Source organism: Ambystoma mexicanum, chromosome 1q, assembly GCF_040938575.1.
Source record: "Ambystoma mexicanum isolate Mex_15411 chromosome 1q, UKY_AmexF1_1, whole genome shotgun sequence".
Classification (NCBI taxonomy): domain Eukaryota; kingdom Metazoa; phylum Chordata; class Amphibia; order Caudata; family Ambystomatidae; genus Ambystoma; species Ambystoma mexicanum.
The window spans coordinates 1,347,336,950-1,347,363,585 of record NC_090922.1 but is presented as its reverse complement, the minus strand read 5'-3'; the positions used below and the strand labels follow the sequence as shown (position 1 = coordinate 1,347,363,585).

The following is a 26,636-nucleotide window of genomic DNA, read 5'->3' as shown; positions in this document are numbered from 1 at the left end:
ATAACAGTTATAATTGTAAGAGCAGTTTTACATTTATTTTTTGTGACATATTAAAAAGAACTCAAGAGCTTACTGGTCTTCATGTTTTACTTATATTGTAATAATCAATCATTTCCATGATGAACAAAAGTGGCCATACGTCGAAACCGGTTGGAGGCTGTTTTAGCATCAGGAAGTTTTTCGGAGAATATATTAGTGTAGGAAATGGCAGTAAGATTGGATAAAGATAGATTTTCTAATTGATTATGAATGGTGTTTTGAGAACATATTTATGAATTATACAATTGAAAAAGGGCTGGGATGAAATCTGTATGTGTACAATATTATTGTATATTTTTCATCTATAGGGAAAGGTAGGGATAATATTTTCATGGAATTTGTTTTGACTAATACACTTTGTATTGTTATGTTATTTGGCATTTAAATAGCGCTCTATATATCATTGGTCCAGGTCAGTCGAGAGAGTTGGGTGGGATAGGGTGCTAGAGTGCACTCAATATGTGAGCAGCTGATGCGATTGCCTGATGGCAGCTGCATCCTAACATTAGGTGTGGTGGTATTGAGAGATCCGTTGAATGTGTGCAGTCTGGTGGGTTGCTCTCCCAGACTGCATTCTGGCGGAATTAGGCCTGTATAGGACGCATATGTGTGCAGCCATGCCAATTTTGTCGTGGGGTATACCTGCTTTCTAGTAGGATGTTGAGGTGTTTATTGAGCATTGTTCGCATGTGAGTAGCTAGGCTGAAATCGATTGAGGGGTATAGAAGTGCTCTATTTTTTTTTTCTTTTTAAACAATTTTTTAAACAATTTTTATTGATTTTATTTCAACCAGCACAAACCAAACTTACAGCGTTCATAACAATATTAATACACATTTTTTTATCTTGTCCACTGTGTTTCACCCATCCCCACCCTCCCCTCAAGCCTACTTTCCTTCTTATTCTGTATCTTCATCATGTGGTGAGGTTTCTGTATCGTTTACTCCTGGTGGGTCCTGGTCACTATCCCCATCATTTGTAGCCCCAAATAACTCTGCAATTAGTTGTTTCCAGGCCATAAAGGTTCCTGCTTCCTCTTCCCCCGCTTCTGCCCATTTTTGTAGACCGTTCCACCACATTTCTATTCTTGGTCTGTGAATTGCTTTCCATTTCATTGCAATTTTCCTCTTTGCTAGTATATACACCAGGTCTTTCAACTTGCTCACATGATTTTGCTTGCGTGGTCTAGTGAACCCTCCTAGTAGGCATGCCCATGCTGTATCTATCTCTACTTTGATCCCTTTATCTTCCATCCTATGTGCTATTTCACCCCAAAAACATTCTATTTCTGGGTATGACAGGAACATATGCACCATTCCAGCATTTTCTTCATTACATTTGGGGCATGATTGTCGCCCTGTGTTTTTAAACTTTGCTATTCCTGTGGCGACATATACGCCCTATGGGTGACATACAACTGTATCTGCTGTAGCCTAGCATTCCTTGACACTTTTTTGTGGTACCGTTGGGCATGCTCCCACATCCCATCACTCATTGGGGTCCCCACTTCTTCCTCCCAATCTTGTCTAAGTTGTACCACTTCCTTTCCCACCTTGGTCATAACCAGCTCATATAGCCTTGATATTTCGTGGCCCCCCTCTGCTATGTCGTATATTGTATCTATGGCGGTATCGGGCTCACTCGATAGTTTGTCTTCCGACCATGTCTCTTTGATCCGCTGCACCACTCTATGATATGTAATATACTGTCCTGCATGTACCGCTGCTTCTTCCACCATCTCCTCAAAATCCCTTATGTTCCCTTCTTGCCATATGTCTGCCAGGGTCGCTATCCCAACAGACTCCCACTGCCTCCTGCTCATTAATCTGAGTTGTATTTCTTTTCCCGCCAAAGCTACCAATGGCACCTGTAGGGAGCATGGGCAAGGGTCCTCCATCATTTTACAAGCTCTTCGCCATATCTCCCACCCCAGTACCATCATCCTCGGGCGCCCCTCTATGTCTACTTTGTGTAACCACATCATCTCTTTAAGGAAGAATGGGGCACAATCTTGTTGGAACAATCTGGTCTCCGAGGTCGGCTCATCAGAAAGCCATTTAGCTACATATTGGAGTTGGCTTGCTATATAATAGATCTCATAATTTAGTAGTTTGATGCCTCCCTTCTCGTATGAGTTTTGCAGTTTCCAAAGGGCCATCCTGTTCCTTGTCCCTTGCCAGAGGAATTCTCTGCATATACTGCTCGGTTTAACAAAGAATCACTTGGGTATCAAGTAAGGGACATTGACAAAGTAATGTAACAGTGTTGGCAGGACCACCATTTTGAGCATCGCCCCTCTGCCCATCATCGCTAAGGGGAGCTTCACCCAGAATCTCATACTATTTTCTATGTTCCGTACTGCCTTCTCAGTATTGTGCCAGTGCTCTGCCTCTACTGTATGATATATCTCTATTCCCAGATATTGAAACGTGTCCACCTCCCATGGTATCTGGAGGATCGGTAATTGCTCTAGTGGGATCCCTTTATACCTCCCCAATGGAAACACACAAGACTTTTTGGGGTTCACTGCTATGCCTGAGAGCCCAGCAAATCGGTCCATCACTTCCAGGACATACTGTAGATTTTCTTACGGGTAGCGCAGATACAGCAACATGTCATCAGCATATAAGGAAATTAGATGCGATTCTCCCTTAATGACTATGCCTATTGAGTCATATTGCTGCCTCAAATATATAGCCAAGCGCTCTAGGGCCAGGATATACAACATGGGGGACCACGGGCAACCCTGTCTGGTGCCCCTACCAAGCTTCCACCTCTCTGATATAACCGGCCCTGTTTTCACTCTGGCCAGCGGTTCACTATAAAGCAATTTGGCCCATCTCAGATACCCCGGCCCTATTCCATAGCTTGTCAGGGCAGCAATCAACCATGGCCATTTGACCGAGTCGAAGGCTTTAATTGCATCTATCGACACAATTGCCATTTCATTCGCCTCTTCGTTAGCATATTCAATGACTCGATGGAGTTGCCTAAGATTGTTGGATATGTTCCAATTAGGGACATAACCGGTTTGATCGGGATGTATTAATTTGGTAATGACTCTCCTCATTCTGTTTGCCAGGACAGCCATCAATATTTTGCTGTCCTGATTCAGCATCGACAGGGGTCTATAGGATCTGCACTCACCACTAGGCTTATTGGGTTTCGGAAGTGGTATGATTATCGCTTCTCTCAAGGATTCTGGCAGCTTTCCGACTTCATATGATTCGTTAAACATTTCCAGGAGCAGTGGGAGCACCTCATTTTTGTACATCTTGTAAAATTCACTGGGAAGTCCATTGCCCCGCGGGGTCTTACAAGTGGGTAGCTGCCTCACCACTTCTTCCAACTCCTCTAGAGTGATTGGCGCGTCAAGCTCCTCCCGTTCTTCTGCGCTAATCTGCGGCAATCCTATATCCTCTACGATTTCGCTCATTGCATTATTATCACTTTCCTCTGCGTCCCCATACAGGGCATGGTAATAATTTGCAAATTCTAGGTTCACGGCCTCCTGAGTATCTGCTATACTCCCATTTTCTTTCACTATTGTCCTGATCACTGGTCTGGGAGTCTCACATTTATATAACCATGCCAGGACTCTCCCCAGTTTATCTCCCCCCGCATGCTGTCTCTCTATATATTTTTTATAGTTTAGATTGCACAGCCTTTCCCAATATCCCGTGCATTTCTGTTGTAACCTAAGTATTGCTTCATTATCATCCTTGGTGCCACCTCCCCTTTTCATCTCCTCTTCTAGCTCCTTTTCCACTAGTTGTAAATCTGCTACGATCCCTCCTTGTAGCTCTTTGGACTTGGCTATTGCTATCCCTCTCACCATTACTTTAAAGGCTTCCCAAAGGAACCCCACCGACTCCACACTACCTGTATTGATCTCGAAGTAGCCTATTATTTCCTCATGTCTTCTCTGAAGATGTTGTCCTTCAGCGCTTCCGCTCTTAGACGCCATGTCGGTATTTTCGCTTTCTGTGGTCGATACTGCCATGTCAGTGTAAGCGGCGAATGGTCCGATAGGACCCTCGCCTTGTATTCTATCCTTGCTATCTCTGTCGTCAGCGCATGCATGACAAATATATAGTCTAATCTAGTGTGTAGATTCTGGGGGGCTGAATAATGTAAATATTGGCGATCCTGCGGATAGTGTGTTCTCCTTGCGTCCTCCAACCCGAAGTCTGTTATCAAGGACTTTAGCGCCATAGCTGCTGGGGTCGGTCTGTCTATTTTGGAGTCCGATCTATCCATCCTTGGGTCTATTACGCAATTAAAATCTCCTCCCCAAATCACCGCCTCTCCCAGGCTTGCGCTAAGTTTACTATATAGGGTTCTAAAGTATGCCGCCGTATCCTGGTTCGGGGCATAGGTGTTGATCACACATATCTCCTTGTTTTCTACCAGTCCCTTTAATATTACCATCCTCCCATCTGCCTCCACCGTAGATTGCAATAGTTGAAACGGTACATGCGGTTCCACCCAGGTGATTACCCCCCTAGCGTATGCCGAGTATGTTGCCCCCACCACAGTCCCTCTCCACTTCTTCCGGACCACCTCCAGTTTTTCTTTCGTCAGGTGCGTCTCTTGCAACAGGGCTATGTCTACTTTCTGTCTGCGCAAATACATCATAACCTTATTTCTTTTTAAGTAGCTATTGACCTCTCTCACATTCCAGGTGACCAGGGGTGAACTGGGAACCAAAAGAGGCCCTGGAAATAATTTTCAAAGTGGCCCCATATTACACATTTTGAGCAGGCCCAACCCTTTTCCTATGGGAAAATTTGAAAATAAAATATAAAAGAGGCCCAGGGTGCAGAGGCCCACCGGGAAATCTCCAGAGTACACTGTGGGCCAGTCCAGCCCTGCAGGTGACTACTTTAAGGTCCCCCATGGTATATTTGGGTCTCTCCCTTCCATCTCCAGGTATCCTCCAGTTCCATTGGATCTCAGATATTCCATCATTTTATGTAGGCTTGTTCCCCAATACACACAACTCCCAACTGCTAACTCTACCTCAACTTCCCACCCTCTCCCACCCTCCTCCTTTCCCAGCCCCATCACACTCCACAACTCTTCCCCAACTTCCCCTTGCCCTCCCCTCCTCCCTTGCCCCCCTTCCAAACCCCAACAAATGCCCAGCTCCATCCCTGGATCTCAGGTGACCCTACTTCTGGTTCTGCCTCGGTGTGTCGGAGACAGAAACCCGGCGGGGTGTCACCGGACTACTAGTAACCTACCTAAACTACTATAAATGGGGTATGAGACAAGCTCTGCGGGGCTCCCTAGCTAGGCAAATGTCTCAGTGCTCACGGATCATGTCTCCTTCCAACATAATCATACCAGCCCGTAAGCTTCACCAATTACTATAATCAAGTCCCATAGTCTCACGCCGCAACACCCTCCGGTGCCCCCTCCGTACATTACTTATCTCTTCCTTCTTCGTCTCCCATCTGGACGTCCGACTCCTGGGGCCAGCTTTGCGAGTCTAGCCACCCCATTGCCACTTCCGGAGTTTCGAAAAACAGGGTTCTGTTTTTATGCAACACCTTCAGCTTCGCCGGGTAGAGCAACATGTACTTGTAGTCCGCTTCCCGCAACCTTCTTTTGACAGTCCCAAAGTTCATGCGGCTCCGTTGCACCATCAGGGTATAATCTGGGTATGCAGTGATGTTTGCTGTCCCTCTTTGTATTGTTCCGCCCTTACGAAAGTGTTCCAGGATTCTTTCTCGGTCCCGATTGTTGAGGATCTTGGCAATCACCGGCCTAGGGGGGTTGCCCGGCGGCGGCTTCCTCGTTAGAGCCCTATGCGCCCTTTCCACCGCAAACCCCTGGGACAGGACTCCTCCAGTTATCTCCTGCAGCAACATAGATTCAACGAACTCTGTAGGGTTGGAACCCTCGGCTCCCTCTGGCAAACCAACAATACAGATATTGTTCCTGCGGGCACGTCCCTCCGCCTCTTCCGCCCTACATTCTAGATTGCCCACACATTGCACTAGGGCATGGAGGTCTGCTTTGTGTGTTGCGCAGTCCGCTGTGTTCGGGCCCACCTCTTTTTCCAGGTCCTCTGTACGTTCTGCCAACGACCTGACATCTTGTCGGAGAAGGTTCACTTCCTCCTGCACTGCCCCTACTTTCAGATCCAGTGTGGCTTTCAATTCAGTCATCGCCAGACTCAGTTTGTTCTCCCAGGCTACTTTCAAGTCTGCAATCGCCGCCAGTACTGCTTGGTTGGTGCCCATAGCGCCAGCGCTCCCAACAGGGATTTTCTCCTTGCTCCTGGTTCCTTCAGGGCCCGGCGGTGTTCTAGTGTATTCATCCAGCATGGGCTGCTTTCCCTTGGTTCTCGGAGGATTGTTGGACATGGTGTCGTACCAGGGAATTGTGGGCAAACCTCCACTCTCGCCAGCCCCATTGGGATGAAATTGCTGTCGGCGTCAAAGCCCGGGCGGGCCGCGCCAGGGGTGTCTGGGAGTCAATGAGTGGCTACCGGAGTAGATTGTGCCCTCCCACGTAGCAATGTGACTGCCTTCCGAACTTGCTAGCGTGCGCTCACCCTGTGGGCCATCTGGACCAAGCTTTGTATGTCCCCTCTACTGTAGGCTTAAGCAAGTCCACCAACTCCTCACACAGGATACTTATGTGCCCCTCTATCTGGGCCTACTGTCTTATAGGCTCATCAGCTGGCAATTAAGCTCTCACCACCACCATAGAGTGTGGAAATATACATATATTATAGTGCCACCAGAGCCGCTCAAGTGGGGGAGCGTCGGCACCTCACTGTTTCCTCATGCCATCTCACTGGCCCACCAGGGTCCGCCTGCGTAGGCCTGTCGGTCTGCTCTCGTCTCCTTTTGTCTCCATTGTCTTTTGTCTGCGTATCCCAGTGTTTATTCAGCGCTCTCCAGCTGATCTTCCCCTCCTTGGCCTTGCGCTCTCACGTATGCAGCCAGAACGATTCGCCCGCATCCCGCGTCCAGTTGTTTATTCAGGCCGGTGTCTCAGCACATCTGAAAGTCGCTGCTGTGCGTGGCGCAACCCAGGCACCTCCCTTGCAGCTCCCGGGCTGCCTCCGAACACACAAGTCCGCTGGCCCGGGAGCTTGTGGACGGGTGCTGCACCTCCAGCGCTGCAGTTCCCAGCTCCCGCCGGATCGCACCGGGCCTGAGCCTGTCTCTCGCCCCCACCAGCCCACGGAGGTGTGTGGCACTTCTACTTTTCAGGCCGCGAGGTCCGCTTCAGCACCTCAGTCCAGGCGCGGTCCTACGCTGAGCATCTGTCCGCTCGCCCCGCGCAATCACCGGGGCTCTTCCTCCGCAGTTGGGGCCACCCACAGCAAGCGTGCGCTCCGGCTGCATGCCAAAAGGAGGTACATGCACCTCACCTCCCGGCAGTACACACAAGGGGTGCTGCAGCCAGTCTGCGTGTCACTCGTCCTTTGTCTGGGCGACCACCATTTTGTTTCTGCCAGGCTTCGTTCCCCAGAAAGTGGCTCACCCCTATCCAACGTTTCATGGATCGTACAGGCTCCAGATTGTCAGCACCAGCTCCTTGGATGTTCATAAGCTGATGCTTGCGTTTCTGCCCTCGAAAGGCTAGTGTAGCTGCACTTCTCCGGATAAGTTAAGAATCACCAGGAGCTCCTCCAAGAGCACGTCTGCTCACATGGCCTTCTGGCCATGCCCGTGCTCTATTGTTTGTTGGTGTAAAGTAGAGAGTAATAGTGATAGGAGAGGTGAGTGCCTGGAGTGGATGTTTTAGTCTTACAAGCCCACTGTTCCGGATTGCATTCTCGTGTTTTGTGGTAGCTGCAGTCAGAGGTAGATTCACAGGTAGGAGCCGAGTAAGATATGTTTGCTCGGTCAGAGGATCATTATTTTTAGGTTCAGCACTATGCATCTCAGGGGCCCTGTTTCCGGGTGACTGGTTGTGATTTATGGTGGGTCACAGGATGGGAATAAGCAGGATAATTGGATCGGGCAGGAGCTATCTCGCACCAATGTAGTCACATCGAGCTCATTTTCCGGGTCTCTGATTTTCGTTAATGGTGTGTTGCTGGGTAGGCTTAGGCAGGAGTTATTTCGCACCAACGTAGTAACATCGAGGCAGGATAGTTGGTTATAGGACAGGAGTTATTTCGCAAAGACATAGTAACATCAAGGCAGTGATGCTAGAGGATAGCCTGGACGAAGGCAGTGTAGAGTCTGGGTGTTCTAGCGACAAGGAGGGATTGTATTTTAGGTGTGTAGTTGGGACGAGGTATGGAGCGAGAGGCTATTATTGGCTTGATGGAGCGAGACGCTGCTAGGCCTGTGTCCCAGACTCAGGAAGCGGCTAGTCCGAAATTACATCTCTCCTAGTCGCGGACCATGATGTTGCTGGGTTTCAGCAGCCATAGATGGTCCTTATCAGGTTTACGGAAACAGCCAGGTTTTTAGAGCTTTGCGGAAGGCCATGTAGTCTTGGTTGTGTCGAATGTGTGGAGGGAGAGAGTTCCACAGAGCTGTAGCAAAGGTTGACAAGGCGGACACTCCAATACTGGCTGTATTGGAGTCAGGAATCACTAGTAAGAGGGCAGTGCTTGATCTTAGGGTGCGTGGTGGGAGGTAGGGTTTAATATTCTCTTGCAGGTTTGAAGGGCCGGTTCTGCACTGCTCGTGGGTAATGCATAGGGTTTTGAACATGGCCTTTCTTCCCACAAGGAGCCAGTGAAGGGTGCGGAGAGCGGGAGAGATGTGATCCCTGTGTCCCAGAGCAAGAAGGAGTTTGGCGGCAGCATTTTGGGCTCTTTGGAGTTTGTTAAGTTGGTATGACAGTGCGCCCAGGTATAGGAGTTTGAGGTGGTGGTGTCAGAATTTTGATACATTATTAATATGACGGTAGAGGGTTAGGCCTGAGTCCATAGTGCACCCAAGGTTTTTGACTATTTAGGAGGAAGGGTGGGGTGCCAAAGGAGGGGGGCCATGGGAGTGGTTGAAGGAGAAGGCCAGTATTGCCGCACACCATGATCTAGGTTTTATCTGTTGGTTTCTTGTCATCCATCGGTCAATATTACTGAGGCAAGCTTCAAGGTCAGGACGTGTGGTGGAGCTTGTTTTGGGAATTCTTAGGATAATTTGGGTATCGTTGGTGTAGTTGTAGCAGGTGAGGTTGTGTGTGCGGATGATTCCTGGTAGAGCGGTCAGATAGAGGTAGAAAAGGAGAGCAGCGAGACAGGCGCTTTGGGGTATTCCGGTATTCACGGTGCGAGTGGTTGAGAAAAAAGGTGGGAGGAAAGCGATTTGTTTCCTGTTGTTGAGGAAGGAGGCAATCCATTTGAGTTCCGAGCCTCAGATTCCTAGGGAGTGGAGACGTTCAAGGAGGATAGAATGGTTGATGGTGTCAAAGGCTGCTGACAGATCAAGGAGAATCAACGCTGTGCAACCCTCTGAGCCTGCCGCGACCTTTAGATCATCCCAGATTGAGAGATCAGAGTGGTTTCTGTTCCATGGCGTGGCCTGAAGCCTGATTGGGCGGGGATAAGTAGTTTGTTGGATTCTACGAAGTGGTTAAGTTGAGAGCACGCAGCACGGTCAATGAGTTTCGCGAGAAATCTGGTGTGAGAGATCGGCTTGCAATTCTTATGGTCGAGGGATGCCTTTTTTAGAAGCAGTTTGACATGCGCTATTTTAAAGGCCTCTCGTAAGATGCCAGAGGTGAGGGAGTCGTTTAGTATGGACCTTGCTTGTTCTCCTGAACAAGTAGAGGAGAATATTTCTTTCAGAAGAGAGGCGGGACAGGGGCCAAGGGGGGATCCGGATGGTCTGCTGCCAGATAGTAGATCTAGGAACTCATCTCTCGAGATGGGATGGAAAGAGTCGAAGACTGGCATTGTGGTTGTTGGGGGAACGGAATCTGGAGGGGTAGGTGTGGGACAGGGGGCGAGGGTGGAGAGTTTGGTATTAAGGGTTGTGATCCTGTCAAGTGCTGTGTTGTAGAAATGTTGTAGAGTCGCAGAGTGTTTGCGTGGGTGTGGTTTGGGCAGAGGTGCATGTGGGTTTCAACAATTCAGAGATGATCTTGTGGCGTTCTTTGCTGCTGTTGCGACAATTTAGAATTTGTTTATTGTAATAGGCCTTTTTGGCCTTTAAGATCTTGGATTTGTAATTACTTTAGTGGTGGGCGAACATAGATCTGCTTGGAGCAGTTTTGGATGTTCGCCATTTGCACTCAAGAGTGTTATTTTGACTTATGAAAGTCTTCAGGTGGGGTGTCAACCATTTGGGAGATGGTACTTTGCGAGAGGGGGTGATAGGAATTAGTGATTCCTTAAACCAGGAGTCAAAGGATTCAATGGTTAAAGGTCTATCAGAGGTCAGCGGTACTGGGAGACAGATTACCAGGGCTTCGGCAAGGTCGGGGAGTACCTTGACTTTGTTCCAGGATTTGTGACCGTATGTGATGGCAGGGAGAGCCATGGATAGAGGGGATGATGTGTGGATAGAGAAAGGGATGGCAGAGTGGTCTGTCCAGATAAGCAATTTGGGACTAGATATAGAGACAAGGTCATAGGAGCTGAAGATCGCATCCAGGGTGTGACCACCCGAGTGGGTTTGACGGGAGAGGTTGAGTGCCTTGAGATTGTCGTCCAGGGATTGGGTCATGGGGTTGCTGGGAATATTGTACCAGATGTATAAATATCCCATTAATGTGAGTGTTGGGTGATTTACATGAATGGAGGCTATTGAGTCACAAAGATTGTTGGCAAAATGTCTGTCATATCCAGGGGGACTGTATATGAGTAGGAAGCTGTGGGTGAGTGTCAATGATAGCGCGAGTTTTACTAGAAAAGATTCACAGTTAGCATTGCATGTCTGGGTTTCGGTGAGTGAGATGGAGAAATAAGGTTTGTAGAGGATTGCCACTCCTCTGAAGGTCTGTTGTGGGAGATAAGCGAGTAGCCAGAGGGGAAGACCTTGTGTACGACTGGTGCAAAATCGTCTGAGAACCAAGTTTCAGTGATAAAAATGAGGTCAGGATTGTGGGAGGTGTGGTCGAATCAGTCTGGGTGTTTGAGACTGACTGAGGGGTGGTAGTAGTGGGGGGTCTGGACGCAGGTACTCTTTGAGGGGGGGTGAGTGGGTTAGGTCAATGGGGAGCGAGAAGAGTAGGCAGGCGGTTGTAGGTATGCGAGAGACGTGGTGGGGAGGATAAAATGAGGGGGGAATCAGGAATCGGCATACACGTGTTCCTAGGGTTTCTCATATATCTGCTGAGTCACACACTAAAGTCATATATCGCCCCATGCCCATGGTTCCACGCTCCCGACACTATGGAGGATTATTTCCTCACAGATGGAAGGTGCCATTCCTTGTGCAGTGGCGGTTGCCTTGGCGATGGTGGAAGCCCCTGTATGCACGTCACACAACTGGAGGAAAGCGCCTTTCTTCCGGTCACATGACACAGAGAAAATAAAGACCGCCTTCTCCGGCACTCCCGATTGAGGTTGTTTCCTGACTTCCATGTTTGTTTTCCTGTTCCGAGTATCTTGCTTCTGAACCGTTTACGTTGTTCTGGACCTTCTTCTTCTAGACCCTTATCTGCATCTGCTACACTTACGCTAACCTGACCCTGCCTGCATATCGGATTGCTTCGTCTCCCGATTTGGATTCTCTGCTGCACGCTCAACTACTTCACCTTGACTGCATATCGGATTGCTTTGTCGTGATTTTGGATATTCTGCTGCCCACTCAATGACCAGACTACACCTTCATAACGGACTGCTTTGCCACTTAATTTGGACACTTCTCTGTCTGCTTCACCTTGCTTCGGCTTGTTTTCGGATTTCCTCATTCGTCGGTCGTACTTTTGCGGACTTCTCATCTGTTGTTACCATCTACACACTTGGGACAAATTTCACTGCGCTCCATTGCTGCCTATCTAAGAATTTCCTGGGCGCACGTTATCCCATTTGTGCACTGACTAGAGACGCTTGCTGCAAGTGCACAATTCTAACCTAGGCATCTTGTGCCATCAGGATAGGTCCTCTAGTGCTACATTCCGGTTTCTTGAACTTCCAGGACACTCCGCTGCTCAAGTAACTATACTTCCGGTAAGGACACTCATTCCTTCCATCACTTACTATATCTTCCTTGCCTTCAGTTTACTTATACTTAGTTGGGTTTTCTGTAAGTCCAGGAACACCCAATCCTCTGGGAGGTATGAAAGGGACGCCTTTGCACTATCACGTTCACTACGGCCACCAACTACCTTATAGGAAACCCTTCCCCTATTGAGAGGTTAGTTTTACCTAGTCAGTTTTTGTTTAGCTTTTGGTACTATAAACAGTGTTATTAATCACAGTCTTCTTTATTTCACAGCCGGCGATGTCGTGTGTGTGTGTCCATCTTCCAACTAATAGATCCCTCTGATTGTCAGTATCACAACAGAGGGCTACATTGGTAGGAAGAACTTGTCTTCTACTAACGTACGACTCCTGGCCACTCCTATCACACTGAGAGACAGTACTGGTGGTGAGTCCTAACAGGGAGGGTGGTGAGTGGTGCACGTGAGGGGTCAGGCAAGTTGTTTGTGGTTCGAGTTTGTAGGGTGCTAGGGGTTTAGGTGTTCTGGGTGAGAGGTCGGTTTCAAGGGAGTGGAGATGGGGTGAGAGGGGAGGGGAGCGTCTGATGATAGGAGTGGCAAAGGATGGGAGGTTGGACGATGAAGTGGTGAGGTATGGAGAGTTGAGGGAGAGGGCCGGTCACCTTTTCTGTGTTTTGTGGGTTTGGCTAACAGAGGGATGTGTGAGAGGGTAGGAGGATCAGAGGGGAAAGAGGATGAAGCAAAGGTTTTAGAAAGGGCAAGACTTGCTACTTTGAGATAAGGGAAAGGGTTTGAGGGGGGATGTCTGCGGGTGGGGGTCGAGTAGGAGCTCAGGGTGGGGGAGAGGGTGGTCTGGGAGGTATGATGAGAGGGTACTGCAGGTGAAGAGGGGGGAGACCGAGCTGTGTGGAGTTTGCGGGGTGGGGTTGTCCTCGTGGGACCGTACTGTCAAGGAGACGCTGGGTTTTCGAGGGAGTGGTGATGTTGGTGAGGAAGTGTGGGGCTGATGTGGGGGTTGTGGGTGGATTGCGTGTTGGTGAAGGGTTGACGATGCACAAGAATGAGTTTAGAATGTGTTAATTAAGCATAAATTGCCTGTAAATAATATGAATTTGTTTTGAATGTATCCCGAGTTATACAATGTTCGTTTGTCTGATTGCTTTCTACAGAGTACAGCCTTACTATTCAACCTCACTAATGGATCACGAAGAAGGTACTTATGTAGCCCCCTTTAATGGTTGTGTGTGTTGGCGCCGGGAACTTACATTTTAGTTGCTGCAAGTCTGGCTCTTCACGTACAGACATGTCCAATCTTCTTTCCATAACCCCCCTGACAGATGTGTGTACATTAATTTTCGTTATTTGGTTTTAAAGGGAGCATACAGACCACTAGCTTTAAAACAGTAAGCAGAACATCACGGGAAAGAAAGATAAAGGGGTTGGTGCTGATGGTGGGCACTGTTGATCTAGATAACGTTGGTCATGAAGAATGACTCAGTTAATATCCTTGAATCCCCCCCAAAAAGCATACATTAAGGAAGAATAAATACTCACTGTTTCAATATTGCCTTTGATCTCTTCAATCCGCCCTGAAAAGTACAGGAATATGGCACCCTGTAAGATAAAAAGGACAGCTGTTACAGCCTGGCTAACATAGGGCAGCAAAAAAAGCACAATAAAATGCAAACTTACTTTTGGGTAGCGCTTCAAGTATGGCTGCAGAAGTTCTTCTGCTTCTTCTATATTTCCCTGACCGGTCCCTGGACAAGAAGAAACACATAAAAAGGACAACTTAAGAACGTGCAACTTGGCAAGATCGAATTTCCATGTCAATTCGTGGCACACAAGCAAGAACTAGGAGTTGAATTTATGCAATCAAAAAGCACTGCATCACTCAAGTTTCTATTAGTAAAGCATCGCCAATAGGATAATAACTTATAGTTGCAAGGTAGGAATATCACCAATGCTTGCTCTTGTAACAATCTACTAGTAGACCTGGCCTCAAGCATCAACGCATGCAGAAAGCCATACCGGGGACTAAATCTTCATACGAGATGAGTCGATCCTGGATCACGATTGTTGCGTTTTCCAGGTGAAAACTTCAATGGATAAGTGTACATCTGCTGCTCACCCACGCAGAGGTGTCTGATTACAGAGAGGTAACTGATCATAGCTGCAGAAATATGTCCCTTCTGAATGACGGTCAGACACTAAACTATTCCAGGGAACGAACAAACAGTAGTTTGAGTAATGTCATCAACTCGATTGCTCCACTAACACCACCTAGAGCTTTTCCTAGAAAACACTTAAGAATGAAAGAAAACAAGCACTTCTCAGTTAGAAAAAGAAATCGTTTTTCACACTTCAGCTGCTCAAAGCACCACACACTAGAAAGTAAGATGAAAAAAACTAATATCATTACAGGTGGTAAAAGTGTCACCCCTAGCTCCTTTTTTTAAATAAAACCTTTTATTGTTTTACAAATAAGAAACACATCAAAAAGCGTCAGTTGACCGGGTACCACACTTCCATTACAAATAGACATGGGGGACGTACACAAAGGGTTCACATAATTCGTAGCTCATTTTCTTGAATGGGGTCAGACTTGCACTTCATCCCCCTCTATGCACCTTTTGTTGTTTACACTATAAAGTGCAAGAAAATGAACACAAATCTGCAAGGACCCGGGTTAACATGCATTTGTTGCGCTTCATAGTCCAACAAAGTGTAAATGCTTCACATCACATAAGCATAGCAGGAGGCATTTATCATGGATTCATTCCTATGGAATCTGCTAGGAATCCCATGCAATAACACCAGCACCAAAATCGGATTCTGGCATTAATGCATTATTTCTTGCCAGGTAGAGCAGACGGGAAGGCAGAAAAGTCACTTTTGTTCCGTGCCCCAGCTACATCTGCCAAACATTGAAAAATCCCCCAGAGTGGTAAAGCCAATGTAAGAAAATGCCTAACCTTTAATGCATATTTGTACACCTATTTACCACGCCAGGAGGATTGGAAAATGACCACGTAGACATTTTCTAGCCAGCCAACATCTTGGAGGAATTATTTGCAGTCTTGGAAGATCTGACTTTTGTTAAATGTTTGTCCAGAACAAGTATTCCATCCCTACAATCAAACAGTGAATCAACGCAAAGTATGTTTGACTAGTTGGGAAGATCTGTATTGCTCTGGCACACAAAGGGCTGAGCTAGATAATGACGCAAGTCTTCAAAACGATGCGGATCAGGAAAATGTATTCATGATGCTGCTGAACAGCAAATCAACAAAGAATACTGATGACACTGCAAATCAGTAATTATACAAAACCTTCATGACTCTACAGATCAGGAATTATGTAAAGGTTGCTGTGACGCTCCAGATTAGGAATTATACAAAGGTCTTCCTGATACTGTACATAAAGAATAGTTCTGCAGTCTTAATGATATCGGATCTGGAAATATACAATGACCTCCTTGACGCTCCAGATAAGGAATTATACAAAGGTCTACATGATGCTTTTGATCAGGAATCATATACAAGTTTCTGTGATGCTAGAGATCAGGAATAGTACTAATCTATTCATGATGCTGCTGGTCAAGAATTAAACAAGGGTCTTCATGATGCTGCACATCAAGAATTGTTCGGAGGGCTGCTTGACGCTCCAGATAAGGAATAATACAAAGGTTTCCATGATGCTGTAGATTTGAAATCATACAGAAGTATTTGTGATGCTTCAGATCGGGAGCTGTACTTAAGTCTTCATAATGCTGCTGGTCAGGATTTATACTAATGCCCATGCTGCTGCAGATTAAGAATTATACAAAGGTTTCCATTATGCTTAGATAAAGAATAGTACCAAGGTCTTAATGATGCTGCAGATAAGGAATTATACTAAGGTCTTCTTTATGCTGTAGAAAGGGAATCCTGCAAGATCTTCATGATGCTGCTGTTCAGGTATGACTTGAAGGGTTTTCTTCATTCCAATACCTTGCTGTCTCATAAGTCAATCATCTGTTATCAAAAACGTGGACTACAAGTCTCCGAAGGGCCGCTGTCAAGCAACTGTTATCTCTAGCCAGTTCATTATTTTACATTAATACCTCCTTTCATCCGGGAAAATGTGCCTTAGCTTTAAAATGTTCAGTAGTGATTACAAGACTTATTGCATCTAAATCCTTCAATTGACAAGGGAATATTTTGGAAGCCACTTCTAACTATAAGTGACTACAGTTCAGCCGAATTAGTGTTTCACTGTCTTCCCATCTAATTTTTCCATGTGAGGTTAACTCTCCTTCCATGTAATTGAAGACAAATATTACATACAGCTAGTCATGTTCCTGATGCTTATGTCTGCTTAGATTCACATGCTTTGCATAGGCCGACATCTCGTGGTTAGTGAGGAGCTAGTGGTTAGTGCGGAGTATTGCATGACTTGTTTTTGAAATGAAAAAAAAGGGATGCCGACAGGGCGTGTCTAATACTATCCCAAGTATGACGTATATTGTATCCATGGTCCTTCATGCGTGGAGGTCCTCAGATTGGAAACCTTCTATATCTTGTATGCATTCAACACGTTATAGTGTCATGATGAACTCCAAGTGTCTGGTGATAACTTTCACTCTGTGGGGGTGACACTCAAATCCATCGTTCTGCTCCAATGTTGCTGTGGTATTAATATAATATTCTGCTAATATTTGTTTTTGCTTATCGTTTGCTTTCCTCAGTTGTCCAATTTGGTGTGCCTGTTAACCATTTCTAGATGACTTTTTATTGGATACATTTTAAATGATTCTCCCTTTAACAGATGCAGAGATCTCCCAACTGTGATCAAGGTCTTGCCCATGGCATGTCCTCTTCCTTTCCTATCCAAGCTTCAGGTAATCCATTCCCCATTTCGGGGCCAGATTAGATTATGAGAACTTTGTCCTTGTGCAAAAAAAATAGTGCAACAGAGTGTAGCACTAGTTTTGCTTCTTTTATGTTATGGAATAGTGCTGACAGGTTCAGCCACAATATGTATTATTTAAACATTCTTTAAACAGGGTAAAAATAACGCACACTTTTTTATTTGTGATGTTTGCTGCATTTCATGAAAAGAAATGTATTAAAGCCATTTCTTTTCATGTTATGCAGCCAACTCAGCAAAAAAAGTATCTGATTCTTTTGTCCCTAGTGAACACATTTTAAATAATACAGAGTGAGTCAAAGTATGTTTGCGCCATTCTGTATTATCAAACTTTTAGTCCATTTTTAGCAATGGTGCAAATGTTAGATACTCTGGCACCTGATGTTACAGTCCCCGGCCAATATAATAATTGGAGCTACTGCCATTTACATTTCATTATGGTTCCACAATATTGCTGAATATCTGGTTAGAGGGCTATTAGTGGTAGATAATGTAGTAGCTATTGTAGACATTGAGTAACTAAATTAACATCTGATCCAAATTAGTCAGATGGAAGGATAAATGTCCTCGGATTCCAGGTGACATCTCTCAATGTTGCCTTAAGTGAGGTAGCGTGATATCTGTCCAGTTCCCATAGTGTTTCTCCCCCTATGCTTCAGATTACATCGCGTAGGCTAAGCCATCAGGCTAGAGGGTCAAAGACCCACATTTCCTAGAAAATCAAAAAGGGTAGGAAAACGCCTCACTATCCCTACTCTATCGAGGATTTCCCTGCCTATCAAAACTAAAGGAAAACACTGTAACATAGGATATCTGGCCCTCACATTTAAACAACAAATACATAAATAAATATATGGCAATTCATAGTAACATCAACAAAGATATTCAGTCTCTCGTGGTAACCTGGGTGAACTCCCCTTTCCCAGATTTCAAGGTTATTCAGTTCAATGTTCAACAGAAAGGGAACAAGGAAAGCCGTATTTGTAAAACAGTCTCAGTTCAGTTCTTGTCTCCTTCAATATTATAGTAACGTTCTTGTAACCAAAGTTCAAACAATAGAAAAGCTTCTCTTCTTGGTGAAATAAAGACTGTCCACTTCCTCAAACAGCATCAATGTTATTCCCAGCCACAATGCTTTTGCCACAAATTCCAGTTGTTCAAGACGAAATACCACAGTTGTTAGATTAGAGTAAATATAACTTCTGCAAATGATAATGAAGCACAGTCTTTGGTTAAGACTTTGTATGTCTCTCTCTTTACAAGATTATAAGTCACACTAGGTATCTTTGTCAGGATAGCTTCACAACACTTCTACTTCCACTTCAACAACTTCTAATTTTAGACAACTTCTACAAGAGATCACCACGAGGGTCTACTCCTCTTGCCTCATGGTATTCCACCTTCAATTGTGCTACTGAAGTTTCATCTCTAATGATAACCAAATATACCACCATAGCTTCAGTACTTTGTGACTCTAAATGGTTTTCAGTAATGTCAAGATTCACCTTTGGGTACTTCAACACCTTCAAGTAGACAAGGCACTCTTCCTCTGAATATTCCTTTTCCAGAGGGGCAGCCTCTTTTGTCTGTCTACAACAAACCAACAACCTAGAATTGCATTTAGGACACACTTCTCTCTTCTTCCTATTGGCTTTGACAATGTAGGTTGCATCCACTTTGATGAACAATTAATGGTATCAGGTTTCCCTTCCCCGACCTTGCCTTTATCCCTCTGCCTACTGTTAGCCAGAATAATTACTCAGAAGCTTTGCAGCCTCTCTCTTGGCTTCAGGTAATGCTTGCACACCATGGCCTTAGGTAATGCTGATAATCTGTTTGGATCACAGTAAGGTTTAGACTGTTCTTTTTGACTGGGAAAGGCTGGTTCCAGTCTTAATTTGGGAAATACCTTGTTAGCTCTTGGCTTGGGCAATACTTACTTTCTCCCACTTGGAAAAACAATGTTTAAACTCTTGTCTTCTCTTGTTAGAAATAGTTAACTGCTTCAATATAGATTCAGCGGTCACTCTTCCTCTTAGAACCTTGGATTATTCACTCACAACCACTTCGTTGTGTTCTTTACAAGGTTTTAAATTCAACAATGCAGTTTCACTGTGTTTTTTCTTCATGAGAGTGAAAGGGAGAATGCTTGGTCACCAGCGAGTGCTGCAATTCAAGTGTTCATTGTCAAATACTTAAGGATCAACTTCACATCACTTCTACTCATACGCAAGTAAATTATTTAGCTGGATACTGTTGTCGGCAGTGTTCATGCTAGGAATCAGAATGCCTGGCTCAACTCACCGGCTTCTGTGTTCCTTTCTTCGCGAGCGGCACAACATCTACAAATTCTGGCTTCACTTAAGACCCACACCCTTCCTCGCTGAAGACGTCTCTGGTCCAGCCATTCGATTACAGAGCTCCTCTCGCTCCTGGGACTCACAACTTCACGACAACTTCTCACCACGGTCTCCGACACGTTGCCTGCTGCACACCTCTGCAATTAGGCTCACATGGGGAAAGGCAGCCTTCCTGCATGCCTTCTACTGTGAAGTTCCTGCAAACAATAGTTTGAGGTAACAGAACAAGCAGGTGAAATCTGCAACATCAAGAGTCCCGGCGCCCCTTTGGTGCTCTCCCTTCAGTATGGATTGCCAAAATCATAACTTCTTCCTTCTGCTGCATATAATCCAGCCACAGTTCCAGCTTCTTCTAATTGCCTGCACCTGAGGCGGCCTTTTAAGCCTCTCAGCTTCCCTAAGGTGTGGACTATCAGACTTAATTGCTTGACTAGTACCACACCATGACTCTTCAGTCCTGTTCCGCATCCCAGTACTTATAGGATATGGGCCTTGTAGTCCCCAACAACAAAATTAGCCTTTTTGCTTGTTGATTTCTTCTGTTTGGAAAACAGCCATGAAAGGTGTGGGTTTATGGGTAAAGTTAAACAGGGGGGTTTCCCAGTCCTCCTGACCTTTCCCCTCACCCCATGTGATCCTCTAGCAGAACACTGCCACCAGGGTCGGGATCAGGAAGCGTCTGCCCTTCCCTGGCCACATGAGAAGGGTCCCTGACCAGGTTTCTGGGGGGAATCATTACTGATTCCTCACATACCATATTTCCATTAAAGGGTGTACGTTTACTTACAGGTTACCTTATATGAGCTGTAAGGGTGTAGAAGTAGGAGACTGACACACAGGTGGCATATTTCTGGTCATAAACTTTTATTATGCCAAAATAAAAGGAAAAACCCTACCTGTCCCTATTACTAAAAGGGGTTTCCATGTCTCAACTAAATACTAAGGACTCTATCAGGATGTCCGTCTAAAACAAGTACTCTACCGTCATCAAAACCTATTTCCTTCCTTTATATTCTAAATCAAAAACTAAATACAGAGGTGTTCTTCTCAACCCAGAAGAATGGCTTTGTAGTTCTGGATGATAAACAAAAGTTCACTTTCAGGTGATGAAAAAAAAATGTTCTTCCAAAAAGGTCAAAACCAAAAAGTTTAAAAAGCCTTCTTGGCTTGGCGTTCCACCAACGCATATGGAAATAGAAAAGCATATATCTTCACAAGGTTAGTGGTATGGTTTCCTTGTCCCCTGACCTGTCTCAGATTTATTAATACTTTTCACAGCACCAGGATGAATGACCTCTTTCTCCTTACATGTACCTTACAGTTCACTAATAGAGAATGATCATAATTATGCTGGGATGAAGATGTTGTGCAGAGTCATGAAGAGCGTTCTGTGAAACCAAAGTGAGCCTCGCAGTCTACATGGACAATGTAATAGTATAAAAACTAAGGAAGGACAACAGGAGAGAGAAGAAGCAGCAGCCAATCAGTGTAAGACGCAGAGAAACCCGGGAAGTGCAAAGAAGAAGCTGGCAAGGCCGAGAGCAGTCCTTTTGCACAGTTGAAATGAAATAACTTGGCACATAATGGCTCAAAATCGTAGACAGTTTGTTTAATTCCGGATGTTGTGTATCAACCCCTTTGGTCTACCTATGTATAGATCACTCTTTAGAATCCATAGTTTGGGCCTGTATCTATCAGGTACCATTGCTGGTAATACTTGGAAGGTAACATTATGTCTCACTGGACACTTAGGCCTTTTCAACATGTTTTGATGTAATGCGCTAGATGTTAGTACTTGTTTTCCCGTTAGACATGTTTTTAACAGGAAGCCTCCATCCCCCATGACTGTGTCTCGGTTGCCTATTTTTAAACCTGATATGTATCGGTTCATAGAGGACACCCTCAAGTTCCCCCCTACATGTGTATGTGTCGATTCCTTTCATAATGTCATTAATGTATGGTATGTGGCCGGTCCCTGCCCTTCTGTTAAGGGTTTTATGTCATGTTAAAGCGGGTGGTCACGTTTATAATCTGGTCTCAATACCAAAAAGACATCAGATCTTTCAATTGGATGTCAGGGTTCAACGTTACCCACCCTTTATAGATACTTCTCTTGATTTCATATAGATAACAGGGGCAGTTTTGAACCTTCAATATGGTATTTGCTTCACTGGGTAACCCACCCTTTACAATAGAAATGATGGTTTCCAGCGGTTGGATTCGTAGCTGGGGATTTATGAATTTCTGCCCTTAGCGACAATTTCTCCAACTGCTTTGGTTAAATAAAATTGTATTGAATTAATCGACAGTCATTTAATAGGAGCCACTTGTGTCATGGCTTTCCACTTGGTCACTTTAACCAGGGTGTCTATGTGACCTTGCCTAAAAGCAATGTGGGTGGCTCTCTTAGTCTATCCAATACCAATACTCTGATATAATATGCCCAAGGCAATTAATAAACTACTCCTTGAATCTAATATCCTCCAAACTACACCCAGTCCCCTCAATCCCCACTCAAGGTAGATTTTAGGTCAAGACACCCTAATTACCACACAGACCACTGATATAATGTGTGAAAACCAGATTCAACTCCATTTTATTATTAAATGAGTTCTGCAAATTGCTGAAGTTTTTAGTGGCTTCAAGACAAAGGCACCCTGCTCAATACAAACATTAGCCTAAGTACTATTATAAGAAAAAGGTAATGGCCCATAAATTAGGCAAGGGTCACAGACAAATGATCAATAATTCTAAGGACTCAAGGACCCAGGACCCTCTTACCCCCGGTCGCAAATCCAAATGCAGCTGTCAATTAATGGGTGCATGCAGGCCTCCCAGTTACCACAATCATAAATGCAAATGCAGCTGTCAATAATAGGTGGCTCCAAGTCCCCATACCCTGTGTCAAAGGGCCACAAATAAAATACAAAAAAAACAATGTGCAGTAAGTACCTCTGTCCCAAAGTGCTATCAGTTATTAGTAGAGTCAGTGCCCGGGCCTCACTGGTCAATGCATGAAATCTGCTGGGATCCCCTATCAAATGAATACAATAGTATGGCTTTCATGCCCCGGCAGAGGGGCAGACATGGCCGGTAACAGCCTGCCAAACGAGCCATTGTAGGCCCGGGGTGCGCTGCCAATCTCCCGAGGGAAGAAAAAGAAATTAAATAAGATAGCCGTCGCCATAGGGAAAAGGTACAAAGCCCCTTTTCCACTTCTTTGGCGGCCAGGATCGGAGGAGAGCAAGGACCGGAGCTCAAAGCTCCAGTCTGCAGGTAAGTTGGGGTGGGGGGTGAGAGAGAGAGAGCAGAAAAGGGGCTTAGTTGGTTTTGGAGGGCGGGAGGCAACAGGGAAAAGCTCTTTGTTGCCTCCCCACATAAACATTTGTTTTAAAAATTGCGTCACCCGGTGAAGGATATCAGACGACTGGAACAAAGGGCGGAGAATCTATTTGAAGAAAACACAGCTTGCAAAGATCAAGGGGCTTTCAGGTCCAGAAGGCAGAAAATCTGTGCCTGCCATCTGATTGGCCAATCACCCTTCTCTGGGTCCGAAAGGAATATCATGGATATAAGGAAACATAAAAGCTAAAAATATATAGTGGCTACAAGGTCTCAAATGAGACGCCACATGATTATAGGATTGCATGCTACAAAACAAATCAGTGCCTATTTGCCACAAGCCAATGCCATAGTAATAATGACAATTGTCGTTCTAATTCCTTGGGTAGCAATTGGAATCTACTGCACAAGATAAATAATGCAAGATGCAGCCATGCAAAATAACAAGATAACCACCCTGTCACCATTTCATGTTATCCTTTACCTTAATGCAGTCATTATTGCCCTTTCCAACATTCTTATGGAGGCCCTGTAAGCACACAGATAATCCAAAGAATCCTTATACCCTAATCAGGGCTCAGTATCCTAAATTTGACCTTTGAGGTAACACCTTAATGTCACAAGAAGGACATTCAGTGTGTACACAGAGATAAGCGTGAGGACAATAAACAATGAAGATAAATCCAAGGATGTCTCCTTCGCAGCACGGAGTCTCGCAAACCTCGATCAATGATGGTCCATACCATATTGAGGAGCACTAATAAACTATCTTCTTACTTTATAAAAGCGGACACCGCACAGAGCAGGAGATCCTCACTCGAAAGCTTTAGTACCCCCCAGTTACGAGTTTACCCAGGCACCACAGACAAAGAAGCCAGAGGCTAACTGATGTCACGGCTTGCACAGATCAAGGGTCTCACCTGTCCGGACGGCAGCAAATCTGCGAGACAAGGCAGCATGGTGGAGGCAATGCAGGGACATAACAAAAGGTAGAGAGCCCCACAACTACAGCGATACATAGGCATGCATATTGATGTTTTCTTCTGGGTTCCCAGAGGCCTTCTACCGCAGGGTCCAAGGTTCAGTTGGCCATGCCACAACTGCCACACTGCACTGCTGTTTTTATACAAGTATATGGAACCTCATATTTAAAAACACCATGTACCGCCAAATCCGTTGTACCTTATCCATAATGAACTCATAATACTTCTTCCAAAAACTGATGACTACAAGACGGTCTGGTCCTTCAACCCAGACTGGGTTTGGCATTTGTAAATCTCCCTCTCATTATGTATGAATCTAGTGTGAACCCCTCATAGAACTTAATGCTCAAGACAAAATTGCATTTCTAAGAATTTCCTTCCAAGTGAAACACCATACATGGAAAATCATATGCTGGCTTTGCAAATCTTGCACATCTGTGCAAGAATCTAATTTATTTCAGAACAAGAAAGGCTGACTGAAGAATTCCACAAGTGTCAAAAGGGGTTTTAATTTCCTGACACTTGAATTGATTGCAATTATGACTTATTAACAGATAGCGACCTTCTCAAACTTTTTGTAATTTTGCCAATTACTTTCTAGTCCACCATTACAACACGACTGGTTATGAATCTTTGTTAAGGTGTGGCATGAACCCAAAACACCCTTGGATATATTTCCCCAGACACAATCAGGCCTCTCCACTGACCCTACATTTGGCGTGGTTCTGTCATGGCATCCACATGCATTTCTGTACATGATGCAATACCAAGCCCAGTCTGGGATGTACATTGTTTCTGTTCAAACTTTTATACTCAATAAATACATTCCCTGATTACACTCTTAACTTGCAGATCGATACCTGGCCACTCACACATCTCCCATGTGCACTGGCCAACCAGTTTGAACTTGACCCCTTGAATGTTGAACTGACGTACCCTTCGAAAGGGAAGTTAACACAGAATAGGGACATGTGGCTATTGTAATCTATTAGAGGAAGCTTCTATTTTATATAATCTGAAGGCCTGTCTCCGAGAAAAGTGATTACGGTCACGTCGAAATGTTCTGTAAAATGAGTATCCCATCACCAATAACGTGTGTTCATAAATAAAGCAGAAGCCTTCAAATTCCAACCCGATTGCCCATGGAGAAGTCATGTCGTCATCTGCCTCACCCTGAGGGGCTGCATCAAGCGCGGCTGTCTGCAGAGGAACTCATCATCTCTGTAGAGCTGTGATCCCATGCTTAGTATGGTGAGGGAGTGAGCTGCCTCTTTTAGAGTGGACCCTGCCCATCAGAAACAATAACACGTTGATTGTAGTTGTAATATATTTCATTACATATATCACCAGATCTATTCTTGCCCCACCGGTTTGCTACACTTCCTCCTTCCAACTGCTCATAATATAATTCTCAACCTCAACCTTCCAGATTCGACATTCTCCCTACACTGTCTGTATTCCATACCTCACCCTCTGCAATGCTTGCATATAAGATGCTACACACCTCCCTTCTTTACTATTTTAACAAAGACATTTGCAACTATATTAATTGTAACACTGTATCTATCTAACTAATAAAATCAACCAGACATATGCATGAGAAATAAACATTACAATATTAAGTAGACAAAATGATGGATTTCCTAGTTGACTTGTTTTGTTAACTTATCGCACATTCATAAACATAAAAATATAATAGAACAGTGGGTCCAATTTTGGAAATAGTTTCAACTAATACATTTTTTACATACATAACACAATTCAGATAAGAAAGTTATATATGCAGATAACTAAAATGTTGCTTTTGAGTAGGTATACTACTAATTCACATAGGGCCTCATTACACGGAATGCGGTAAGGGTTAACGATCACAGGTAATGCTACCGGTGACCGTTAACCCTTACCACCTTCTTACGAGGTCCCTTTGCAGGTTGCTACTTTAACGCCTGCTTTTGGCAGGCGTTAAAAAATGAACCCGCAAAGGGACCTTGGTACTAATTACGGTACCGCAATTTGCAGTACCGTAATTAGTGCCTTCCCCATTCCTATTATGCCCTATGGGGGCAAAAATGGGAATGGGGAAGGGCCTTGGTGAAGGAACAAGTTACTTACCTGTAACTGTTGTTCTCCAGCATGGGTCTGGCAGGGATTCACATGCTCATGAATATTCCCCGTCGTCAGGCTGGGAATCCTCGGTAAAGAAAAAACCAGTATCAGTTTCGTTTCTGATCTGTCTTTCGTAGTAGTAACCAATCACTGGTCTCTGCGTCATACTGACCACAGCCAATGACTGCCCTCTACCTAAGCACCGCCTCTGGCAGCCATCTTTAGATTTGGAAGCACGTGAAGTGGCAGTATGACCAAGTGAAGAGCCGCAGAGGGGTAGGCGGGAGGGTTCGCATGTGAATCCATGCCAGACCCATGCTGGAGAATAACAGTTACAGGTAAGTAACTTGTTCCTTCCCATGCGCATGGATTCACATGCTCATGAATAAAGAATACATAGCAGTACACACATGCACAACCACGGGAGGTGGCGAAGGCTCAACATTAAGCATCACATCAAACGCAACATTAAGCATCTTACCTCCTCACCAGGCTCACCTTAGGCGAACAGGTTGCGCAGCACTGCTTGGCCGACCCTGGACTCCTCCCTGGAATCCCGATCGACGCAGTAGAATTTCGTGAAGGTGTGCGTCGACCTCCACGTAGCAGCCCTACATATGTCCAGCAGGGGCACACCAGAAAGGAACGCCGTGGTAGCTGCGATCGCTCTGGTGGAATGGGCTCTCGGACGGCCAGGCAGCGATCGGTTTGCCAACCGATGACAGTACATGATACAGCCGGAGAGCCATCTGGAAATGGAAGCCTTCGAGAGAGCCTTCCCCTGATTGACAGGTCCAAAGAG

General features: G+C 45.2%; 1 protein-coding gene across 2 annotated transcripts in view; it reads right to left on the bottom strand.

Annotated features, from left to right (window-relative positions):
* Positions 1 to 26,636, bottom strand: part of TTC39A (tetratricopeptide repeat domain 39A) — a 1,012,086-nt gene that overhangs the window by 295,831 nt on the left and 689,619 nt on the right. For both annotated transcript variants that reach the window (XM_069642215.1, XM_069642216.1), the window contains exons 10-11: positions 13,825 to 13,892; positions 13,687 to 13,746 (exon numbers count right to left, since the gene is read on the bottom strand). In XM_069642215.1, coding sequence (XP_069498316.1) covers positions 13,687 to 13,746; positions 13,825 to 13,892 — 128 coding nt within the window. The remainder of the gene's footprint in view (positions 1 to 13,686; positions 13,747 to 13,824; positions 13,893 to 26,636) is intronic.